The sequence below is a fragment of the Heptranchias perlo genome, chromosome 5, assembly GCF_035084215.1.
Source record: "Heptranchias perlo isolate sHepPer1 chromosome 5, sHepPer1.hap1, whole genome shotgun sequence".
In the NCBI taxonomy this organism is placed as follows: Eukaryota; Metazoa; Chordata; class Chondrichthyes; order Hexanchiformes; family Hexanchidae; genus Heptranchias; species Heptranchias perlo.
In genome coordinates, this window is record NC_090329.1 from 68,840,110 (window position 1) to 68,853,859 (window position 13,750).

At 44.2% G+C, this 13,750-nt stretch overlaps 1 protein-coding gene across 7 annotated transcripts in view; it reads right to left on the minus strand.

Moving 5' to 3' along the window:
• lama2 (laminin, alpha 2) overlaps positions 1-13,750 on the minus strand; it is a 378,441-nt gene that overhangs the window by 209,283 nt on the left and 155,408 nt on the right. For all 7 annotated transcript variants that reach the window (XM_067984560.1, XM_067984559.1, XM_067984558.1 and 4 more), the window contains exons 13-14: positions 6,965-7,057; positions 1,901-2,112 (exon numbers count right to left, since the gene is read on the minus strand). In XM_067984560.1, coding sequence (XP_067840661.1) covers positions 1,901-2,112; positions 6,965-7,057 — 305 coding nt within the window. The remainder of the gene's footprint in view (positions 1-1,900; positions 2,113-6,964; positions 7,058-13,750) is intronic.

Consider the following 13,750-nt stretch of genomic DNA (forward strand, 5'->3'; position numbering starts at 1 on the left):
GCCTGCATGCAGCAAGAACTGGACAACATCCAGGCTTGGGCTGATGAGTGGCAAGTAACATTCATGCCAGACAAGTGCCAGGCAATTACCATCTCCAACAAGAGAGAGCCTAACCATATCCCCTTCACATTCAACGGCATTACCATCGTCGAATCCCCCACCATCAACATCCTGGGGGTCACCATTAACCAGAAACTTAACTGGACCAGTCATCTAAATACCGTGGCTACAACAGCAGGTCAGAGGCTGGGTACTCTGCAGCGAGTGACTCACCTCCTGACTCCCCAAAGCCTTTCCACCATCTACAAGGCACAAGTCAGGAGTGTGATGGAATACTCTCCACTTGCCTGGATGAGTACAGCTCCAACAACACTCAAGAAGCTCGACACCATCCAGGACAAAGCAGCCCGCTTGATTGGCACCCCATCCACCACCCTAAACATTCACTCCCTTCACCACCGGCGCACTGTGGCTGCAGTGTGTACCATCCACAGGATGCACTGCAGCAACTCGCCAAGGCTTCTTTGACAGCACCTCCCAAACCCGCGACCTCTGCCACCTGGAAGGACAAGGGCAGCAGGTACATAGGAACAACACCATCTGCACGTTCCCCTCCAAGTCACACACCATCCCGACTTGGAATTATATCGCCGTTCCTTCATCATCGCTGGGTCAAAATCCTGGAACTCCCTTCCTAACAGCACTGTGGGAGAACCTTCACCAAAGGGACTGCAGCAGTTCAAGAAGGCGGCTCATCACCACCTTCTCAAGGGCAATTAGTATGGGCAATAAATGCTGGCCTCGCCAGTGACGCCCACATCCCATGAACGAATAAACAAAAAAGGAAACCACACTGCAACCTGAGAAACTTGTATTCCAGCCTGTAGTATAATAATTCCAGAGCGGCCCACTGTCCACTGTGAAAATACAGCCCCTATTGTTTATGATGGAGGCACTCCCTATATTTGACATCATCGGATGAGCCTATTACAGGGGAAGACCCTGTATGAGGTTCATTATATCAATAGAAAAATTTACAGAAAAAATGTGAAATAAATGTATGGTAACTATCGCTTTCTTTTTTAAAAGGGGAAGTAATTTATGTAAAAAGTATTCTCCCTAGATTTTCCTTTCCCTTTAATAAATCATCAGTAATGAAATGCATGGGCAAGACTGTATCTGCTCAGCATGACTACATGTTGGTTATTTACAGAGGACAAATTTCTTTAAATGATGTAACTCAGCAATAATGGCAAATTAGCAGTTGCATAATTCACAGCACTCCTCACTATGGCACAAGCTAACAATACATGACACCTATGTAAGGGAAAATGTAGTCCAGTGTGTCTTTGGGCTGATAATTGCAGAAAAGTAAATATTGTGATTCTATTTGTAACAGATTAGAAAAGAAATGAAAAACAGACGATCTCTCCTGTCATTTCAATTTTGGTAAGATCTATCTCATCAACCAGCTTGTCCTGTTTTCCAAGAAACAATGGGAAAGGGTGTGATGGGCTGTCTCTCATGTATGTCACTGTGCTCAGTATGCCAGGACTCATGCAAATGTTTACAACCATTCAAAGGGTGGGTTTTATTTTAATGTACCTGGCTATCAGTTTCTCACTGGGGCAGAATCTCTTGTCCATACATTTCTGCAGGATATTCAAATACAGTACAAGGGGGCTTACAGTTGGCAGTGGTTCATTTAATTATTTTCACTGGCAGTTACATCTTTGCTGTTCCTATCCTCCATGCCATTGTAAAATTCAACCATTAAAGGTTTCAGTTAATGAGCCCAAGTACAGCAAGTTGGACTGAGCTTCTGAACTTCAACAAACTGTAATAATATTTGCTGTAAATACAACAAAAATGTACTTTAATAAGAAAATCTAATTACTACCTATAGATGGCAGTCTTGTCATTGCTATAGGTGGCCCTTATTAAAAGACGGGTAATGTTTGCCAGAACAATCATGAAGTCCTTTCTATTCACGGGTGATTTAGTTGTATGAATGACAAAGTTCTCTGGTCGTAGTACTATCATTTCGGTGTGCTCTGTCAATGGATCAAGCTTGATTCCTTCATCAACACTGTTTATGCGGATACCATTACCCTAACAAAGAAAACAAAGGGCAGAGTTAGCATGTTACAAAATATGCAAGAAAAGCTTTGCCCTGAACCAATTCTCTGCTCGAAATGAAATGCTAGAGCAGGATCTATGTTTTCGCTATCTGCCTGAGAGCTATATATCATGGCTTACAATCCTTCAGTAAATGAGTTGATAATCCTGTGAAACCTGCTTTGCTAACACAGCAACAACTTGCATTTATATAGCACCTTTAATGTAGAGAAATATCCCAAGGCGCTTCACACAGGCGTAATCAGACAAAAACGGATGCCAAGACAAAGGGTGAATACTAGGAAGGGAGACGAGATGTGGATTTTAAGGTGGCATTAAAGGAAAGGAAAGGGAAAGGGAGGGGTTTTCGGAGGGAATTCCAGAGTATGGGGCCTAGAAGGCATGGCCGCCAATTGTGGGATGGATATACAAAAGACTAGAGTAAGAGGAACAGAGAGTTCTGGGTGTCGTAGGGCTGGAGGAGCTTATCGAGATATGTTTTGGCGAGACCATGAAGGGATTAAAACATAAGGATGAGAATTTTAAATGTGAGGCATTTGGGGACCGGGAGCCAATGTAGGTCAGCAAGGGCAGGAGTGATGGGTGAGTGGGACTTTGTGCAGAATAGAATACAGGCAACAGAGTTTTAGATGAGCTGTAGTTTATGGAGGGTGGACAATGGGAGGCTGAACAGGAAAGCGTTATATTATTCAAGTCTGGAGGTGACAAAATAATGGGTGAGGATTTCAGCAATAGATGGACTGAGGCAGCAGCTAAGGTGGACGATATTACGGAGGTGGAAGTAGGCAATCTTTATGATGGAGAGTGTTTGGGGTCAGAAGCTCAGTTCAGGGTCAAATACGACGCTAACATTGCAAACAGTCTTCTTCAGACTGTGACAGTGAACGATAAGGGAGATGGAATTGGTGACGAGAGTATGGAGTTTGTGGCAGGGGCCAAAGATGGAAAAGTTGCAGCAAACACACTGTAGTTTGCAAGGTAAGTGGGAGGGAACCTCATTAGCATGGGGCCAACACAGATTCCTACTTGGTCCATGCTGCTGAAAATTCTGGTGTGTCCTAACTATCTGGGGGCGTGGTAGACCCATCCCCAGAGAATCCATTCTGTCCCCCATTTGGCTCCTTTTGTAAGGGGGCTAATATAATTTTTTTTATACTTTTCAATCTCCAGGGGTCCAGATCACTTTCCTGGGCTGGGCCCCTTGGTAGGGCCCCCCTCTGCTGTTGTGGAGGTCAGTACACCTCATCTCACTGGACATATGCCAGGTCCCTTTTAAGTTGGGAAAACAGTCCTGTGACCGGTTCCACCCTCTTGGCAACAATGGTCTTGTAAGCAGTAAACAGAGGTTCTGACTATTTCAAGGCTGACCAGGAACCCCCAGAGTAGGTGGGAACTTGGCATAAATGGGTCCCTGCTTCTTTCCAGTGGGTCCCGCCAGAGTTATGGTGGGAACCCAGCAGGATCCTTGAGTAAATTAAGGGCCATGCCAGACATTTTTAATGGCTTTTTGCCTATGTAAACTTGTTCCTCTGATTGTGCAATCTGGCCACTGGGTTCCCAAATTCACTCAAAATGCCATTTCTTTCTCAGTAATTAAAATTTCTTTACATCCAAAATAAGGGTTTAAACAAAATAAAAAATTCAAAAAAATTACATATTTCACAATGACATGATTAAATTCATCTACTGGACAGTCTTTTATGTCTTTTAATTCCTTCATTACAGTTTTCACTTGAAGGTTTCAGCCTCTCCCAAAAGCAAGGACTTGTACTTCACATTTTTGTCCAGACCTGTGACTGTCAGCTGAATTTGATGTGTGCAGTCTGAGTATATGCAGTATGCTGAACTTTTCACTTTTAACCAGTTAGCTTTGCTTTGGCTTCCAGCACATCCAGGAGAGGGAAGAGGGGGGAGGGGAGAGAGGAGGAGGGGAAGAAGAGGGGGAAGAGAAGGAAGTGGAAGAGGAGCAAGGGGTAAGGGGAGGAAGGCGGAAGGGGTGAAGAAGGGGGAAAATTTAATCACCAGGAGAGGGGGTTAATGATCGAATCCCTGGGTGAAGGTAGAGCTGAGTGCAGGAAAAAGTGGCCACATGGAGGATGGGCTTGGGGGATTGCCGAGCTCAGGAAAAGTTGCTCAGCTGGGATGGGGCTGGATGGCCGAGCATGGAGGGTTTTAGGCAGAGCCAAAGACAACATGCTAGAAGCTAAAGCAAAGCTAAATGTATGTCTATTGGGTTCAGGCCAAGGCATAGAATTTACTTTTTTCCACTTAACCAACAACAAATTTGTGGAATTCAAATTTTGGTTGCTACACTGAAAGTTCCCTTACTCACGAAATCACAATCCCAGTTTCGATCCTTATTTCACAGAGGGAGAGAGATCGGTGTCACTGTAGGGTTTGGAAGAATTAAATGTAGCATTCACATAAACAATTAAAGATTTCAGAACAGAAAATTTGGTATCCATGATTCCATTGCAACGTGTGCACCATTCAGATGCCTGACGTAAGCATTCAGTCAGGTCCGGTTGAGCAGCAGGAATGTTTTTTAAAATTAATTCTCAGGATGTCGGCATCGCTGGCAAGGCCAGCATTTATTGCCCATCTCCCATTGACCTGAGAAGGTGGTGGTGAAAGGCAACGGCTGCACCCCTTAAAAAGCCCTGCAGCAACTCCAAGTGCTCAGTATAACCGGATCCATACCTATTTTCCAGCCTTTCTACCATACTCCCAATGGGATTATGGAACACTTTTTGATTTACCTGCATAACTGCAAAATTCTGGATGAGTTCATCAATAATTAACTTAACAAGGCCTAAATATGGAAAAATCAACTTGTTTTCTCACTCTGCACTTACTTTTTAAAATTCCTCTTTTAGAGAAATATGAATTGTCATAATAACGTAAAACATGAAAGAATTACACCATTGCTTAAAGAATGAAGAATTAACTTGCATTTATATGGCACCTTTCACATCCTTAGGACATCCCAAACCGGTTCACAGCTGGCTAAGTTTCTTTTTAAGTGTAGTGACTGCTGTACTGTAAGGAAATGTGGCAGCCACAGTAAGATCTGACAAAACAGCAATATGATGAATATCCAGATAATTGTTTTAGTAGTGTTTGTTGAGAGATAAACGTTGGTCAGGGCACCGGAAGAACTCCCCTGGTCTTCTTCGAATCTTAGAGGGTTAACATGCCCTCAGTATACCATGTCATCCAAAAGATGGCACCCCCAACAGTGCAGCACTCCCTCAGTACTGCACTAAAGTGTCAACCTAGTTTATATGTTGGTCTCCAGAATGAGGCTTGAACCCACAGCTTTCTGACTCAGAGATGAGAGTGTTAAACTCACATTTACTTTTCATTAAGGTTAATGAAGAAAGGAAAATGTAGCACATGGTCCAATTCATGAATATTGATCCAATGCTGGGGGTAGTGAAAATAAGCATCACTCATTGAATAATAAATTTGAGAGAAAAAAGATTGAGGACTTTTTACATGCATCCTTCATTATTAACAGAATTAACTTCAAAAATTATGCTTCCAGATGACCAGAATGGGTAATTAGTTGTGATTCCCTTATGCTTCTGAGTAATCCTAGTTTCATGCACAATAAAAGCATGTATATTTCATGAGAGGAGGGAGGGAGATTCAATTGCCAACCACCTGCTTCTTACCTGATAACCATTTGCCTTCCTCAATCAATTTTCAGGCAGTCATTTAAATGGGTACCCAGCACTTCTGCCCAAAACAGGTGGGAGACAGTTTAAAAATACAGATCAGGTCATATGGGGATTGTAGGATCCAATTACGATTTTCATGGAGAAATGGGTAGAACATGCAAAGTTACTCCAGAGACCTGAGCACATAGGCTGACACTCGAGTGCAGTTCTGAGGGAGCGCTGCACTGTCAGAGGTGCCATCTTTCAGATGAGACAGTTAACCGAGACCCCGTTTGCCCTTTCAGGTGGATTTAAAAGGTCCATGGCATTATTTTGAAGAAAAGCAGGGGAGTACTCCCCGGTGTCCTGGCCAATGTTTATCTCTCAACCAATACTTAATAAAAACAGATTATCTGGTCATTATCACTTTGTTGTTCGTGGGATCTTGCTGTGCGCAAATTGGGTGCCGTGTTTCCTACATTACAACAGTGACTGCACTTCAAAAGTACTTAATTGGCCGTACAACACTTTAGGAAGTCTCCAGATCATGAAAGGCGCTATATAAATGCAAGCCTTTCTTTTTTTTTCATACTAGTCCCAGTTTTCCAAGTGTTGAGCGACCTAACCAACAGTCCTAAAAGGGCGTTCCAAAAAAGTAACTTTTTCTTTTTTTAAGATTTTTGGGGGGCGAGGAAGAGCATCCATGCTCCTGAGCCCTCAAAAATCTTCCTGCACATTGCCGGTCTGGTCTTACCCCTCCCCCCACGGGTTCCGCTCCTCCTCCCCAACTGTCCCTACTTGTCAGCCAGCTCCATGCAGAAGCTCGCAGATTATCCGAGGTCTGAAACTGATGAGCTGCAGCAGAGCATCCGTTTGGTGCCCGTAGCTCGCTGAAAAAATTGAAATGAGGCCCAAACCCGAAAGTAGTTCAGGCCTCCCGACCGCCATGTGCTTTGGACGCACCGCCAATGCCGCACCATTTTGGGCCCGAACTGAAAATCTGCCCCCACATTTCTTAACATGGATATCCTGCATGGATAGGAATAGTACTTGGTAATAACTGGTGCACCTGTTCTTCATGTGATTGATAATGGATAAAAAAGTGAAAAAGGTGCTGGCCTCTAATTTGGAAAACTCAAACTAAGTGAAACATAAACACCAACCTCTAAGAAGATTTGAGACTTTTGATTGTGCGACAGATGTCCTGTGGAGTCATCAGAGATGGTGAAAATCAATTTCCCTCCATATGCTGTCAGCTGCAGTGAGAGAAACACAATAATATGTTTTTATAAAGTTCTCTCTTCTACTGATTAAAATGTGCACTTGAGTTGTTCTTGTAGGGCATTTCAAAATCTGAGAATAAAACCCACATTAACCTTTAAATTGCTGTCATTTTTCATATATATGCTGGTCTACTGAAGCATTTTAATATCAAATCATAACTTTGCTAAATCATGCATAATATAATAACCCATCATATTGTAATAAATGAGACAAAATAAAGGTCTTAAACTAAACTTTGCTCTTATGACTCCTATTTCAAACTGTAACTTGTACATCATCACAATTTAGTTTCCATTAACAAGACTTCACTGGACCATTGCTATTTCTGAATTATTAACAATTTTTTCCCAATGGCACATAGTGTTGTTTTTAGGCAACAGTTAGAAATTTGAAGATTACCAGTAATCTCTTCAATAATAGTTGTTCAAATGACAGTTTGAGTAAAAGTACCAAATCATTTCATCATGCCAAACTGACAAAAGAAAATTATTTAACTTGGACTGAATGCAGAACCAAAGGATGTGAGTATAAATTAACAAGTCTCAACGGTGACCCCCACCCCAACCACCCCCCTCCCCGCCACTGTACATGCACACACACACACACACACACACACACACACATTCACTGCTGTGCCATTTAATACCTTTCCAAAAATAGCTGGATAAATATATGATAAAGAAAAAACTTGAGGATTACGAGAATAAGTACAGGTAGAAAAGATTGAATGCTGTATTCAAATGCCATCCTGACTTGGACATATATTACCTTTCCTTCATTGTGGCTGGGTGGAGATAGAGGTGGAGAGGCAGAAGGGTTTAGGGAGGGAATACCAGAGGGTGGGGCCCAGACAATTGACAACACGGTTGCCATGGTGGGAGGAAAGGGGGAATGCAGAAGAAGCCAGAATCAGAAGAACAGAGAGTTCTGGGGGATTGTAGGGGAGGAGCTAACAAAGATAGGGAGGGGCAATATCATAAAGGATTTCAAGACGAGAATGAGAATTTTAAATTTGGGGTGGTGGTGGACCAGGAGCCAACATAGGTCAGCAAGGACAAGGGTGACGGATGAACGAGACTTGGTGCAGCTCAGGACATGGGCAGCAGAGCTTTGGATGAGCTGAAGTTTCTGGAAGGTGGAGAATGGGAGGGCATCCAGGAGAGTATTGGAATAGTCAAGTCTGTAGATGACAAAGTCACGAATGAGGGTTTCAGCAGCAGATGGGCTGAGATGGAAGCAGGCAATGTTACGGAGGTAAAAGTAGGCAGTCTTTGTGATAGGGCTGGAAGCTTAGCTCGGGGTGGAACGGGGTGCCAAATTTGAGAGCAGTCTGGTTCAACCTGAAGCAGTAGCCAGGGATGGGGACTGGAGTCAGTGGCAGTGACAGAGTTTGTGGCGGGGCCAAGATGATGGCTTCAGCCTTCCGAATATTTAACTGGAGGAAATTGCAATTCATCCAAGACTGGATGTCGGACAAGCAATCTGCTAACACAGAGGCAGTGGAGGGGTAGAGCTGGGCGTACATGTGGAAGCCAATCCCATATCTTTGGATAATGTTGTCAAAGCATAGCATATAGATGAGGAAGAGGAGGGGGCCAAGGATAGATCTTTGGGGGTCACCAGGGTAATGGTGCCGGGCTGTGACAAATAGCCATTGCTGAAGATGCTCTGGCTACAATTAGATAGGTAGGAGCGGAACAAAGAGAGGGCATCAAACCGAGCTAGACAACAAAGGAAAGGCATTAGAGGAAGATGGGGTGGTCGAACGTGTCAAAGGCTGCAGGGAGGTTATGGGGCACAAGGAGAGATAGTGCACCACGGTCACAGTCACAGAGAATGTCATTTATGACTTAGATTAGGGCCATTTCAATGGTGTGGCATGGTTGGAAACCCAGTTGAAGAGATTCAAATATGGAGTTGCAGGGAAGATGGGCATGGATTTAGGAGGCAACAACACGTTCAAGGACTTTGGAGAGGAAATGGAGGTTGAGATGGGTTAGTTAATTCCAAGGACAGAGGGGCTCCATTTTTTTTTGTGGAGGGGATGCTGACTGTAGATTTGAAAAGGGGAAGACCACCTGTGGAGAGGGAACCATTTACATTGTCAGCTAGCATGGGGGTATGGAAGGGAAGTTGGGTTGTTAGCTGTTTAGTGGGAATGAAGTCCAGGAATTAGGAAGTCGATCTCATGGACAAGATAGGAACATAGGTCATTTAGCCGCTCGAGCCTGTTCCGCCATTCAATGAGATCATGGATGATCTGTGACCTAACTCCATATACTCGCCTTAGCCCCATATCCCATAATATCTTTGGTCGACAAAAATCTATCAATCTCAGATTTTGTGTAATCTCTCCTCATAATTTAACCCTTGGAGTCTGGGTATCATTCTAGTAAATCTACACTGCACTCCCTCCAAGGCTAATATATCCTTCCTAAGGTGCAGTGCCCAGAACTGAACACAGTACTGCAGGTATGGTCTAACCAAGGCTTTGTATAGAATCATAGAATGGTAACAGCACAGGGGGAGGCTATTCAGCCCATTGAGCCCCTGCCAGCTCTTTGCAAGAGCAATCCAGTTAGGCCCATTCCCCCGCTCTTTCCCCGTAGCCCTGCAAATTTTTTCCCTTCAAGTATTTATCCAATTCCTTTTTGAAAGCCACGATTGAATCTGCTTCCACCATCCTTTCAGGCAGCGCATTCCAGATCATAACTACTCACCGTGTAAAAAAGTTTTTCCTCATGTCGCTTCTGGTTCTTTTGCTAATCACCTTAAATGCTATAGCATAACTGTAGCATAACTTCTACCCCCTTGTATTCTAGTCCTCTAGATGTAAAGGCCAGCATTCCATTAGCCTTTTTGATTATTTTCTGTACCTGTCCATGACAGTCCGAGAATCAGCTCGGAGAACGCATAATGGGAGGTAGGAGAGAAACTAGAGAAAGCCACGGGATCAGGGCTATGGTACAGGGAAGCCTGGAGGGAGGTTTAGCTTGGTGGGCAAGGGGAAGGGGGGGAAACAGCAAAGGCAGCTGACTGGATGGTCTCAGTCTTAGTGGCAAGAGCTCTCGCATTTGTAGTTGGAGGTGAGGGCAGAGGGGACAGAGGAGACTCTTGATAGTGGAGAAAAGAAACTGGGGTAACCTTTGCTCTCCAGGATGATTCTGGAGTAGTAAACGGTTTTGGTAGAGGAGAGTAATTCAATTCTTATTTTTCACAAATAGCTGAATTAAAATCAACAACAGAATGCTTTGTTTGCAAATAATGTCATTTTCTTTTAGTTCTTCACGATCATAAAAATGAGTGCCAGTCCTAGGTTTGATCCTCTTAGTGCTGAGTTGGTGGATCTCAGCCAAAGTGGTGACAGGGACTGCGACATATTGCCCCAATGACCCTGGTTAGGCTCTCTGCTGGTGGTGCATGTGTGTGAACATCACATGAGCCTCAGATGTAATGCCCCAAGTAGTCAAATAGCCTGTCAACAACCATAATCAAGGATCAAACATGAAAACTGACCACTTGGTCAAGGTACCAGAGGACACCTGGCACCTGATGAACTCCACTGCAGCAAGAATCAATGTCTTAAGGAGCTGGTGAAAAGTTAGAGAAATAAAATTTAAGAACTAGTGCCACAAAATCAATTTAAATGACACTTGTAAATAAAACACACTGGGGGAAAAAAATTGGATGAGGGCCGTTTTTGGGCACAGGTAGCGTGGTGCGCTATTACCCCAAGCCCAATAACCCCTGCGCAGGCAGGACACGAGTTTGGCCTGCCCGAGTACGAACCTGCAATTAGCGTTCCATTCCAGGCCTTGCACATGGAATCAATGCAATTTGCACTTTCCACCAGCAGGGGAGTCCAATCTCTGAAAGGGAGGATGTTTCTTAGAAATCTCTTAAAGGTAGCTGGTACCTGTTATTTGGTGAAAATAACAGTCTACTGTCTGCACGGAGATCAGACATCGCACACGTAAAACACAGATGCAGGTCCCATCCCTATGTTTACGCACTGATGAGTTATGTTAAAAAAACAAATACTTGAATGCCTGATGGGAGGTACATGAAGAGGGGTGGGAGGAAGCTTGTGTGGATCATAAATGCTAGAAAAGAGCAGTTGGGCTGAAAGGTCTGGCTCTGTGCTATAATTTCTATGTAATGAAACATAAGACTTATTTTCACAAGGCAGCCCTGTGCTCTCTCTGAGGAAAATTTTGATTTTCGATATTTGGTGTGTTTCTCATCATTTTGGAGTTTTACACTGGGTCACCCAAACACCGACTGCCCACATAAAACACTGAAGGTTGGCATCAATAAGTTACATATATATAGATAATGAGGCTTGTATGCGGAAAGCAGCTGGTAAGGTTAGATAGATTTTGGAATTCAGCTTCATGATCTATGGGGAGAGGGATATCAAGGGAGCAATTTTACAGAACTTTCCTCCAGGAGATTAAAAAAGGTTGGATAAAATCCATGATACGTCAGAGGAATTCTGAGGCAACCTCAGGCACCATGGAAAATTTAAACCCTGTACTGATTTTTTGTCAGCACGTGGACACTGGATGGAAAACGGTGGATGACTGGGCCAGCGTATATGATCTCATATGCAATGTGTGATAGCCTCACTAAGGCCCTATAAATTAATTTATTTCAGTGATGTAAATACTCTATTTCTCGCCAGGAACACACTGTCTGCTTAATGCACCCACTTCAAATTGATGATATAGAGAAGACACGTTCTGTGCTTTCAGAACTTTTAATTGAATAAAGGTTGCGCAGTACTAAATCCCACATCCCCCAATCTGCATGCCATACCCCTGAGTTGGTACCAGGCCTGCGAGAGTGCGTGCACCAAAGTTCTCTGCTGGTGCACTAGAGGCCTTGGTGCAAGAGGTGGACAGAAGGAGGGACATCCTATATCCGCAGAGAGGGGTGGTGGGGGGCAAGAGGCCCTCCAGACATATATCCAGAAGGCAGTGGGAGGCAGCGGAGAATGAAGTCAATGCCAGGCGCATAGCACCACGAACATGGATGCAGTGCAGGAAGAAGTTCAATGCTTTGACGAGTGGTCAAGGTGAGTGAGGTCAACTGTCAAGTGGCGCCTCCTACCAACTGCATCACGCACTACACCCGCCATCCCCCACATACCAACAAACTCTTTCCATCACTACTCAACTCTTCCAACCAGATGCTTCCTCTCACTCCAACACATTCTCACAGTTTCAAGCCACCCACCCACAACTCACAGGCCACACACACTGTCAGCTATTCAACTATGACAGGCACATCACATACAAACATACGAATTAAGAGCAGGAGCAGGCCATTCGACCCCTTGAGCCTGCTCTGCTATATGATAAGATCATGGCTGATCTGATTGCGACCTCAACCCTACTTTCCCGTCTACCTACTATATCCTTTGACTCCCTTGTTAATCAGGAATCTATCTAACTCAGCCTTAAAAATATTCAACGACCCTGCCTCCACCACTCTCTGGGGAAGGGAGTTCCACAGACTCACCAACCAGACACACGTCCCGCTTTCTTGCAGGAAAAAGTGGCGCATATCAGGAGGCAGCAAGTGGCAGTGGCATTTAGCACCTCGAGTCTGTTCCACCATTCAATGAGATCATGGTGGACCTGTGACCTAACTCCATATACCTGCCTTAGCCCCATATCCATTAATACCCTTGGTTCACAGAAATCTATCAATCTCAGATTTAACATTCATAAGTGAGCTAGCATCAACTGCTGTCTGCAGAAGAGTGTTCCAAACTTCTCCAACCTTTGCGTGTAGAAGCATTTCCTAACTTCACTCCTGCATGTCCTGGCTCTAAATGTTAGGCCATGTCCCCGCGTCCTAGTATTCAAGTCTAGGAGACCTCCAAAAATAGTTACAAATGTCTCAGCAGCCAGAAGCAATAATCCAGCCATTAACCTGTAAATCCTGCATGGTCCCTTTAAATAGTGCTTGTGGGGGGGTCCTCCAGGGACTCTAAGACAGATGGTCGGGGTTAAGACTGTGCGTTGAGTTGAGCGTTATGTCCCAAAATAGTGTCTATCACTTTAAATCAGCGTTGCACACTGATTGTATCCATTTTCTCCTTATTTTACATGATTCCAGCGTTCGTTATCTGCGCCTGTGCTAACTCCTATACCAAGATGGCATCCGGCGCATGTCACGCTGGAAATGTGCATGCATATCCAAGACGCCATCTTGGATGTCAGCGAGCCGGGTAGCGCCGAAACAACGGGTGCTTCACGGTCTAATTTAGCACCCACAGTTTCCACTTACTATACTCACTGCATAAGACAAATGATCTTCAAATCATTTTTGTAGGATGGGCGCAGAAGAGATTTACTAGAATGATACCAGGTATGAGGGACTTCCGTTATGTGGAGAGATTAGAGAAGCTAGGATTGTTCTCCTTCGAACAGAGAAAGTTAAGGGGAGATTTGATAGAGACGTTCAAACTCATGAATGGTTTTGACAGAGTAAATAAGGAGAAACTGTTTCCAGTGGCAGAAGTGTAGGTAACCGGGGACACAGATTTAAGGTGATCGGCAAAAGGGTCAGAGGCGACATGAGGAAACATTTTTTTATGCAGCGAGTTGTAATGATCTGGAATGCACTGCCTGAAAGGGTGGTGGAAGCAGATTCAA